This window comes from Aptenodytes forsteri, unplaced genomic scaffold (genome assembly GCF_000699145.1).
Source record: "Aptenodytes forsteri isolate BGI_AS27 unplaced genomic scaffold, ASM69914v1 Scaffold256, whole genome shotgun sequence".
NCBI classification, from domain to species: Eukaryota; Metazoa; Chordata; class Aves; order Sphenisciformes; family Spheniscidae; genus Aptenodytes; species Aptenodytes forsteri.
This window is the reverse complement of record NW_008795021.1, coordinates 1847396-1859297: the sequence shown is the minus strand read 5'-3', so window position 1 is coordinate 1859297 and position 11902 is coordinate 1847396. Positions and strand designations below refer to the sequence as shown.

General features: G+C 39.1%; 1 protein-coding gene across 1 annotated transcript in view; it reads left to right on the top strand.

The window, feature by feature from the left end:
* Positions 1-11902, top strand: part of CD109 (CD109 molecule) — an 85967-nt gene that overhangs the window by 47154 nt on the left and 26911 nt on the right. The window contains 9 exon segments of the mRNA XM_019471130.1: positions 1115-1267; positions 2016-2090; positions 2538-2598; positions 3146-3281; positions 4040-4157; positions 7397-7510; positions 7723-7941; positions 9428-9572; positions 10557-10733. Coding sequence (XP_019326675.1) covers positions 1115-1267; positions 2016-2090; positions 2538-2598; positions 3146-3281; positions 4040-4157; positions 7397-7510; positions 7723-7941; positions 9428-9572; positions 10557-10733 — 1198 coding nt within the window.

Below are 11902 nucleotides of genomic sequence, written 5' to 3'. Positions count from 1 at the left end.
GGAAACCTTCAAGGTCAGGTTGGATGGGGCTCTGAGCAACCTGATCTAGTTGAAGATGTCCCTGCTGATTGCAGGGGGGTTGGACTAGATGACCTTTAGAGGTCCCTTCCAACCTAAACTGTTCTATGATTTTATGATTCTGTGACTCCAATGCCTGCTCCAGAAGGGTAAGTTATGTGGCCTGTCTGGCAGCACCACTGGACATGTCTTGGATACCTTTGAACGTCTCAAATGGCACTAAGTGCCAGTGTTTATGTAACTGAATCCCACCTGCAGCCAGTACAGTCAGTGGAGCCTGTAGGAGTGTTTTCTTCACCACCACTTGGATTTATGCTTCATGGTGAGCCAAACTGCTATCTAGTCTCCATTATTTCTTTTGACTCTGTGTGTGATGGGAACTTAAACACTGAACTGAAACGGGACAGCTAAATGTAGGTAACTTAAGTGTGGAGCTGAATTCCACCTCAAGACTTTGTAGTAGTGGTGTTTTGATGAGGGAAAAGAGTAAAGCTGTTCATTTTAAACAGAAATTCTGCATTGTCGTGTGATGCAGTGGAGATGGGATGCATTAGAAATACCTTACAGCAGATGACCCTTACTCTCTTACAGTACTGATGCTGTATTAGCCTATTTATTTCCTTCTTCCTTACCCATGCACCTATTACATATAGCCCTTTTCCGTATTGATCTCACTGTGGAACACTTAGTTGTAATCTCAGAGGGCTGAATTTTTTCCCCAAATAATCTTTCCCTAAATATAAATAAATATGCTGTGTTGTGCATTGATAAACAGCGAATGTGTTTTACGGCCCTCAGCTGTAGAAACTGGTGTATCCTTGTGGCTCAAGAGATTGCTGCTTGTATACTAAGAGCTGGTTGAAATGACAGTGGATCCTGATGCTGACTTCCTACCAGTCCAAGGAACTGATGAGCTAGGAGAGCAAGAGAGCAAAATGAATGTCGTAGTATTTTCCCAAAGGTCCTAGGAAAAGCAAATCCAGAGTCTTAATTATAGCCAATTAAGCTAAGAAAATGCTTCCCCAGAGTTGTTCGTGGCTGTAATATATAATTGTAAATATAATTTAAACCAGTGTTGTTTTTTACTTTTTTCTAGATTAAAATCTCTTGGAGCAAAGATAAGGTCAAGCCATCTGAGAAAGTCTCCCTTAAAATCAGTACAACAGAACCAGGATCAGTAATTGGACTTGCAGTTGTTGATAAAAGTACAAAGCTTCTAGGAGAAAGTAGTGACATAACAGAAGATTCTGTAAGTAAATGGGAAAAAAGGTTTTAATTATTGTGTGTATGACAGGTGTATGTTTATGGAAATGTTACAGTTTATATGCTGAATGAATAATGTTCTTTGGGCAGGATTTTTAGTCCTTACGCAAATATTTTTTACTTCTGCAAGTAGTTTATCAACAGGAGGGGAAAAGACTGTAAGGCTCACAAGGTAATATGCCTAGTATTTCTAATTCCAATTAATACTTTACTGTTCTTCCATTAGATAAACTGCTCAGTTAACACTTGGCAGTTGCTTCTTTCAGGAAAGAGAAAAAAGTCAGAAAAACTCCCTAATGATTTGTGCTTCGTGCTCTTTAAAATTAGTAATATAAAATAAAGAAAGAATTTTCTTTTTTGAAGAGCAGAATAAATTATTCATCTTTTTGAATTCCCTTTACTTGCAGAAGCTCTAGTGCATCAACAATTTGAAAGAGCTGACAATATACATAATTCCTAAAGTGCTCAAATGACATAGACTAAGTGCCATAGAATATCAGTGGGCTGTAGGCTCCTATTTTAGGCTTATATAGTCTTGGTCACTCTTCCATTAATCATGAAACCACTGCAGCCTAATCCCCTTCATCCTGTCACGGATTCTCTTCTCTTTGATGAGAGCTAAGCGAGCTGCTGCTTGAGGTACAGCTGTATGAATTAGCATCTACAACAGTGAAAGTTCTGAAAAATGTGAGTTTGCATTCACTCTTTGGATGATTTTGTTTTTCTTGTCTTAGGTCTTCCATGAGCTCAATTTATACAGCACAGTGCAGTATTTCCCCCTGGTCAGAGGTTCTTTTGGTGTCTTTCAGGTACTTTTTTTTTTTTTTTAATTCTGAGCTGGGGTTTTTTACTGCTTAGTGATTTGCACATCACTTGCTAGAAGAAAATGCCCTTTTTAAAGTTTGGGACTGTAGACAATGTACTGTTTTCATAGCTTATATGGGTTTTGAATTGTGAAATTTATCAATACGTAAATACTCTGAATGCAAATAAATATGTTTGTACTTTCATAAATATGGATTGCTTTACGCTTGATATTGTCTTCCCTTTGAAAAGTTTTCAGTCATTAAGGCAATATTCAGATTCAGATTATCTCAGTTTTGTTGGTTCCTGTATATTACTTGCTTTACTTCTATGATTGCTTTATTATGATGACTTTATTTTCTTAAAAAGAAAGAAAAGAAAAAGAAAATATATAAGCACTGTTGATGTCCTGAATGTCCTGTATTGAGATATACTGTATAAATTTTATCCAGAAATGCAGCCTTTGGGTATCAACTGATGCAATTCTTGAGGAGGATAAGGAACATTTTCTTTGTAAGTAATAAAAATAAATGTAGCCAAATCTTATTTACTGAATGAGGAAGGAGGTCCATAGGTTAGGGCCCCTATTAGGTCTTCTTGCTGTACTGCATACAGGCTGCATCCAGCCTTGCAAACCATTACCATTTCCAACGTTCAAGACATACAAAATGCATATAACTAGTACTTTAAAAACTTCCTTTTTGCTGCTGTCCTGAGCGACACTACCCCTTAAAGGCCTGAGGGTGAATGGAGTTTTAATTTGCAGTTCCAGTTGATATATGTTGCAGTGGTTTGTCATGTGTAGCCATATTACACCAGTTCCATAAGCATTCCAGAAAGGCCATCTAGAAATTTAAGTTTGTATGAAACTTCTTTTTTCTTAGGAAAAACAAACAAGAAAAAAAATAGTTCCTAATGTCACGGCGTAGTGTTACCATATGTAACAAAGCTATAGATTATACTTCAAACACTGTATTAATTTGACTTTTCTTAACTGTATTAATTTGATTTTTCTTAAACCTAGATATTTGTAGGTAGGACAATATTTTTTATTTTGTAGATGGTGGAATGATACCCATAGAGGATGGTTTCGGTGATGATATGTCATTATCTAAAAATGGACCTCCTGATTTCAGCAATCTCTATGTGAGGACACATTTTCCAGAAACTTGGCTTTGGATCGACACTAAAACTAGGTATGAGATTAGAAGCAAATGGAAACTGATTTACAGTTGCCGTTGTTACTTTGTAGGTTTTAGTAGCATTCTGCACTGGTGCTGAAGAACACTGCTTAAAAATGTGGTATTACTTATATTCTACTACCACCTAGAGGCCACAAGTGAGATCGGAGACCCACCAAATGAGGCGTTGTACAACTGCGCAAAATAGGACAATGCCTGACTGAAGGCCTTGTAGTTTCAATAGAAACGATAAAAATCCTGGAGACAAAAGAAACTCTCTTCCTTTTAAAGATGGTGAGATAACAGATAGGAAGACCCAGTATTTTTCTTTACAGTACATGAGAAGATGGTGATTAGCCCAGAAAGGGAAATCTGTTCCTGTCTGCACCTAATTCAATGAACAGTTCAAACTGTCAAATGGTGGTGAAATCTGACCTGTGTTGTGAAGCACAAATCTTGTATTCTTCCACAGCTGAGAAGTTCGGGAAGCAACTGTCATCTGGGATTGTTTTAAAGGATCGGTAAAAGTTGATTACATGTAATGTGATTCAATGTAATTACCTTCAATTCATGTAATTTAAAATAATTTAAATTTTTTCAATCATTTTGATCCCATCACAAGTATTTCTGAACGATTAGGAAAAGAAAAAAACAGCAGCTTTTCCTGCCAAGAGTTTGGACTTAATTTTTGATGCATTTTAAACATTCGTGTTCACTTACTGGTGTCTGTAAATGGATACTTTTGAAAGTCTGCTCTCCCCTTCTGCCATCAGATCTGACACAGACACCACAATGGAAGTCATTGTACCTGATACCATCACATCCTGGGTAGCCAGTGCTTTTGTGATGTCTGAAAACAGCGGGCTTGGAGTCACGACTGCTCCAGTGGAGGTACCATGACACTAGACAGTTCTCCTTTAAATGCTGGTAACACTGTAGGTTATTACTGGAAGCTGCATTTCAGTTCTAACAGCAGCCGTCTCCTTATACTAATAAAGTGATTGAGAGGCCACGTGTATTCAAACTGTAAAGAAAACATCATCACTGGAGACATATGTGATACTGTATCTGCCTCCCCTTCCTGCTCATATAAATATCTCAGACATTACACAGATACTTGGCTGCCTATTTCTTTTGGAGCAGTTGTTCTGTTAGAGCACTTTCAGGATGTGCCCACTTCAGAATCTTCGTATGTCGAAAGGGGGAATGACTGCCTAAGGACAGCGTGTTTTGATGTTTTCTTGGCTGTGCCAAGAGGGCTTTCCATGAGTTGATAGTGCATGCAGGGAGGTTTGCACAGGCTAGCTGGGAAGAGGTGGCTGGGATGGGAGAGGCACGTTGTGCCTCATGCCACTGCGCTGCTCCTTACTAACACTTACCCCAGGAGGGAGGACGGGAGAATTGCTTAAAGACTAAATTCTGGCCTCGCTTTCATTTATCTGTCAAAACCAGTCTTGGACTAAACATAGGTGCTACTTTTTGGGTGACTTAGCTTGAGGAGCAGACTGGACACTGAGAGCCAGCAGTGGGATGAGGTGCTTCTTGCTGCCAAGCTCCTGTCTTTTTGGCTCTTTTTGTGCTTCCAAGTGTTCAAGGAGTTTAACAATTTAAGCTAAATTCAGCACTCCTTAGGTTAGATCTCTAACCTGAGATTCGCAATTGTACAAGTGTAGTTGTCCTAGGCTCACTCTGTATTCATGGAAATAGCTACTTAGAGAGAGTTATTTAGCCTGTTTAAAATAGGAGTTGCTTTCTGAAGTCTCATTTAGCTAGTATTTTGTATACGTTGAATAATCCTCTGAAGGTAGTTATCTCCTTCTATTCATTATGTAAAGATCCTAGAGAAACTATGTTCCTAACTGGGACAACTCCACTTAAGTGCCTAAGGTTAGAAAGGTTGAAACTGTGCAGTACTGGGCCATAGATTTCCAGCTTGATGCCAGCACTAGTGCAAGCATAGCTTGGAGACAGCCATTTATCTCTTTAAGATCTCATGCCCTCAAATTCCTGGGGAGGGGCAACTTTTGGGATCCAAACTGAGATCCACGTCCAGATTTCATAGCTGGCTGCTACACGAGACACGGAACATGTGCTTTGAACATCCTGATCATAACTCCACCACAGAATTTGGAGCCCAATCTGGATTTTGTGGCTAAGGCTCCTTTGAGACTGGAATCATGATTCTCGTTTCTTTCGCTCGGCTTGGCAGAGATGGGACAGAAAGAGGAATAGTTTTCTGGTTCAGACTGTATGAAAATATATACTTGGCCTCTCATCCTCAAATTTGAGAAGGCTGCAAGTAGAACAGATGTTGAGATTATTATTTAACTATAATCACCCACATGCACTGTTCAGTACTTCACCCTTGTTGGGATGTTTATATTGCGCTTAGAGTTCCATATGGCTTAAACATGTTAATCAGTACCATACAGAGAGGCAAATAAAAGAAATGCCTGAAAACTGTAATGGGGAAATAAATAAGTGACATCTGCATGCTTAATGTCATTTAATGCTTTGTATCTTGTTTTTATTTGACTTCTACTACACAGAGTGTCGATAATTTTACCCTATTGTATTTTATTGAAATATACCGGAATATTCAGCATAAGAAAGACACGGACCTGTTGGAGCGGGTCCAGAAGAGGGCCACGAAAATGATCAGGGGGATGGAACACTTCTCCTATGAATGAGAACATCAATGATTAGAACAATAAAGCAGGTTCCCGAACAGAATATGCAGAACAGCAGTTCTAACTGGGTTGAGGGTCAGTAGGTACTGGCACTTATAAAAGGGCAGGGCCTGTTGCGACAGGACAAGGGGGAATGGCTTTAAACTAAAGGGGGGTAGATTGAGACTAGATCTAAGGAAGACATTTTTTACGCTGAGGGTGGTGAAACACTGGCACAGGTTGCCCAGAGAGGTGGTGGATGCCCCATCCCTGGAAACATTCAAGGATAGGTTGGACGGGGCTCTGAGCAACCTCATTGAAGATGTCCCTGCTGATTGCAGGGGGGTTGGACTAGATGACCTTTAGAGGTCCCTTCCAACCCAAACTATTCTATGATTCTATGATTCTGTGATTCCTGAGTGTAAAACTTCAGTATTACAAGAGTTTTAGAGACAAGCAAAACAAAAAAGACAAAGATAATAGGTACATAGGGAAAACGTCGACTAAGAGCTAACCAAAAATTCTCCATCAGAACTTCTCTAATATCTAAAGAAGTTTTTGACACTGAAAGCTTTAGCAAACAACTTTTCAAAGTTTTAAAAAGAAAACATTGGAATATTTGCTAGCTAAAAAGAAAGCTGAGGGGTTTTTGGATCTGAAACTCAAAACACTTGGAAGAATTTTTTTAATGAAAACCAAATTAAAACCATTTTTAGTTGACATTTCAATAATAAAGGATATCATGCTTCAGCCATTCTTATTGTACAGATGTTCATAAACAGTGAAATTTTGATCCCATTCAGCTTGATGAGAGCTTACCACTGATTTCTTAGAGCCAAGACTTCATCCAAAAACCTCTGTTCACAGATAAAAGTAACTGCTTGCTGGTATATTTCTGCAGTTTTTCTTTTAATTAAGAAAAGATGTATTTTTAGAAATATAACTAAAGAACTTATGCCAAGATTAATCTCACAAAATAACACATCATTCTAAGATGTTGGTGAATTGCAGAGTTTGGGAGAGTTAGTTATTTTGCATTCCAACATGCGTTTCTGTACTGACATGGAGATAGGGCAACTGACAGATTCTTAATCATCCATTTCTTGTGCACTCAAAACAGTTCACAGTTACCTTAATGAGATCTCAGGACAGATCACAGCTTCCAAACTTGCCAGATGATAGACTCTTAGTCCCAATTCAGGTGCCTCTGTTGGAACTTGCCCTGTCAAAGCTGTCAGCAGCTTTCATCTGAATGGCGCCACTGCGTTCCCACAAAGGTGTTAACGACCAGAAGCATCTTTGGCTTCTACTTCAGCCCTGCAGTAATACATTGTGTTAACTGTAGAGTACAAGTGAACATACTCTGTTGTCTGAATTTAAAAGTGATCAGGAGACAAATTGTACAGTCATTTTCTTGCTAGTATCTGATTGTAGGGGTTCACTGTTGCTTTTGTTTTGCAGCTGGAAGCTTTTCAACCTTTCTTCATTTTCCTGAACCTTCCATACTCTGTCATCAGAGGAGAGCAGTTCATTTTGGAAGTGAACATCTTTAATTATTTGAAAGAAGAAGCTGAGGTAAAACAACAGTGTCTTTGTACTTGAATGTTACTAGACACTGCAGGTTTTCATCACCAGTGGAGACCACATCTTTCTCTTGTGAGAACTTTAATATTTTCTTCAGTGGACGGACCGTAAAGCTCTTTCTCTATACACAAAAAAGGTGGCAGCATATGAAAGCAGTTTTTCAAAATTAACATTTTGTATTGCAAATGTTACTGTATTTACAGGTTACTGTGATTCTGGATGTGAATGATGCTTTTGAAATTATTCTAACATCCAATGAAATAAATGCTACAGAAAATCAACAGTCTATATCCGTACCAAGTGAAGATGGGAAAACTGTTCAATTCCCAATCAAGCCGAAACAGCTGGGAGAGATTCCCATCAAAGTGACAGCAATATCATCTGCTGCTTCTGATGCTATCATCCAGAAAGTTTTAGTAAAGGTAAACAGTCTGCAGCTTGGCTTGTTCCTGAAATAAATTGTTCCCTAAAATAGACAACAGAGTGCAGCAAAAAGGCAAACTAATTTACTTGTCTGCCTCTGGCTCTGTAAGGTTGGTTTTGGGTCAGGTGGCTTTAAGTAGAAAACACTTCTTTTAAAAGAATTTCTCCTTTAAAATTCTTTAGATCCCCTTCCAGGAATGAACATGTAGATCTGTTCTACAACAGATAGTGTGTCAAATGCTTCCGAAAGCAAGGTGAAAGCTATTTGTGCATCAGTGAACCTCTGGTGCTACAGCTAGCTTAATAATCTGTGGACCAAATAACTGTGTTATGGATAAGTGCAATCAATTTTGCCATACACCTGGCTTTAGTTCAAAGCCTATTTTATATGAACATTTCTGTATTTTGCTGGTGGTGGAAATTTAGCTCCCAGACTTTCTGATAAACCAGAAACTGATAAGACATGCCTAACTTTGGACATCTAAGTCTGATTCACGTAAGGCTCCATTTCAGTGGAAGGTGGTAGACATTGGTACATCTCATCCTAAAATAAATGCTTAAGATCATAGAATCGGAGAATGGTTGAGGTTGGAAGGGAGTAGTCCAACCTTCCTGCTCAGAGCAGGATCGACTACAGCAGGATGCTCAGAACCATGTACAGTCAGGTTTTTAATATCCCCAAGGACAGGGACTTCACAGCCTCTCCAGGCAGTTTATTCCAGTGTTTGAACACCCTCACAGTTAAAAAAGTATTTTTTTATGTTTAAAAGGAAATCCCTTTATTTCAATTTGTGTGCATTGCGTCCTATTCTGCTGTTGGGCACCACTGAGAAGAGCCTAGCTCCAACTTCTTTACACACTTCAGGTATTTATACACATTGTTGAGACCCCCTGAGCCTTCTCTTCTCCAGGCTGAACAGGGCCAGCTCTCTCAGTCTGTCCTCAGACTGCTTAAAACCACTATCCTGCATAAAAGCCTGTTAGACTAAGGTGTAGGCTGAGGAAAGAAACCCATTTTTTTTTCTCTGCTTCAAGGACAATTTTTCTCAAGGGATTTTGCATGCATGAGGAAACAAAACCTTTATGGTCACGTACCTAACTTCAGTTCAAGTCCTCCTTGTATAACAGGCTGTAGGATTGCAGACAGCAGAAAAGGTACCACCTCCGGTCTTGGCATGTTCTCAGCCATGGAGCTCCGTGCTTGGCATGGAGCTCACTGGAATCAGAGATGCTCTCATTGACTTTGTGGGTGTAATTTGTAATCGACACGTGGTCTCGAGAAGCAAGTAGTGGAGGTAGGTCTTTATAAGAAAAACATTTCTGTGTCTGTTTGGACAGGCCAATAGTTCAGGTTCTTGATGTGTTAGCAAGCAGCACAAAATACCTGACAGTGTTTTAGATCCCTCAGTACAGTAAGCACACACCTCCTGTCCTAAAAGCAACAAAATGTTGGAGATTACAATAATCCTGTCTTTATTTTGATAGGCTGAAGGATTGGAACAGACATATTCTCAGACAGTCCTTTTGGATTTGACTGGGAATAAACCACAGGCAGTGTCAAAAACTTTGGGTTTCACTTTTCCTTCTGATGTTGTAAGTGGCAGTGAGAGAGTGCAGGTCGCTGCTGTTGGTAAGGATTATCTTATTCTGTTTCCATCTTTATTATTTACTGGTCAGCTGTATTTTTTTAAAAAATAGTTTTATGCCTGCTGAGCTTTTGTTGAACTCGGTATCTAAGATCTATGTGTCCACGATGTAGCTCCTGGCATCTTCTGCACTGCAGGCATAAGTGGTTTTTGAAGAACAGAGCAGTTGCCGGTAGTAACTAGAAGTAGTAAACTCTGTCAAGTAGAGCAGGGAGGCTGGTGTGTAATAACCTGAGCTACCCTAGCAGGATTTGCCAGAGCTTCTCTCAGAGCCCCTGCTGAAGGACCCTTACAAGATTTTGCCCAGTATGGCTATTGCTTTACAGGTTTTTAGGGAACTGCATTAATTTTTATTTAATTGCTATATTAATAGGTTGAATTGTTAATTCAAAATAATTTACCTTCCTATGCATTAGACTAAGCATAGGAAGACCTTATGGGTGGAGTGTGTTATTCCTTTAATTTATTTATTTTACGATATTATGGTATTGACTATCCATTTTCAGAGTTAGAGAGGGAGTCGCATTTTAATAAGGAAGGTCCTGCAAAGTTTGCTAGTATCCTGTTTTAATTCTGCTTGTCTGCAGAATAAAACCTAAAACCCGGCTGTTGTTTCTTGTGACACCTAGGCTTTGATAACTGTGGGTGAGAGAAGAAATATAGGAAGTTTCAAATATGTACCATTACTGAAACATTTTCCTGGATTAAATATCTTTTGCATTTTTTTTTTTTAATGGTGGCAGTTTGAAATTACTCTGTAGTTGGAAAGGTCTGTGGGGAGATAGGTCAGTGGGCACAAAGTTGATCAGAAGATGAAGTCTCTTTTCTGCCTGGTTAGTGGTGTTTAGTACAAATGTTCCTAATGTATCATATTTTCTCCCAGTTTAGATGATACCACCCTTTATGTGTGAGGTATGCTTTTATTTGCAATAAGCTTTAATTTATTTTCATTAAATTTTATCTTTCAGGTGATTTACTTGGGCCTTCTATCAACGGTTTGTCATCATTGATTAAGATGCCTTACGGCTGTGGTGAACAGAATATGATCAATTTTGCTCCAAATGTTTATGTTTTGCAATACCTGACTAAAACCAGGCAGCTGAGAGAGGATATTAAATCAAAAGCTGTATCATTTATGAGAAAAGGTCTGTATGCTTAAAAGAAAGATGTTAGAGTTTTAAGAACTCTTACTATTAAAAACATATCTGTGATTCTGCATTTGGTATTTGAAATACTGCTCTGTTGGTGTCATGAGAACTGGAAGAAAAGCCCATCTTCTCTTTCTTTTCCTCTTTCTTCTGGGCTGACAGAATTGAAGAGCAAATGATTTTGTTTACAAGGGCAAGTTTTCTCAGAACAAACGTTGTTGTTTTTATGTAGTTACTTTTTTCTCAGATGAAAAATGCATTTTAGAAGGTAATTCATATAGATTTCTTAGGTGGTTGTTACTTACCCTTTGATAAAACCATGTGTGAGCGAACATTTCTGACCTTTGCTTGAGGCACAGAGGTTGAAAATTAGTCAGTGGGCAGAGTGAACCATATTCATCCCACGTGTGTATCTGTCTTCAGTGACACCATCCCCATCCTGCCATGTCCTTGTAGAGCTCAAGGAGTGGCGTTTGCTCTGGTGGCTGGCTTTTGCCCACCCAAGTTTTAGACTTGGTCAGAAGTGAACTCTGTGCTGGAAAATTGTAGCTGGAAATTGTTGTATATTTTAATTGGGAAATACTCCAGGGCATCACAAAGTGTAGAGAACATAGTTGCACTATGCTTCTCTGTGTGTTTTGGATCAGACAGTGTCTAACTGTGATGTACCACGCTTGCCACATGTCACTCTGCTTGCTGAGAGCCTGGTTCACAAAGAGGAATGAGACCATCCTCATGTGAGCTACACCCCTACTAAGGTACCATGATGACCTTTTCAGATTTTATTTACTCTCTGTAAGTCTTTGATTTTTTGGTGTGTTTTTTTTTTTTTTAAAGTTGTTGACATTTCACTTGGAAAAGACACAGCTCAGAATAAATTTTCCTTTCATCAAGATCCCAATTTTCTGTCAAAAGCAGTTAAATGATTTTTTTAAACCCTTCCTACTACACAGTTTAGTTGAAAAGTAAGGTGGGGGGGAAGAGATGTGTTATGTAAACAGCTACTCCAAAGTTTGTAAGCAGTCTTCCACTCTTTGAAGCCTGAGTTTTGCTACCATAATTTTCTGAAGTTTTCCAGTAGCAGATTGTCGCGGTTTAACCTCAGTCGGCAACTGAGCACCACACAGCCGCTCGCTCACTCCCCTCACCCCCTGGTGGAATGGGGG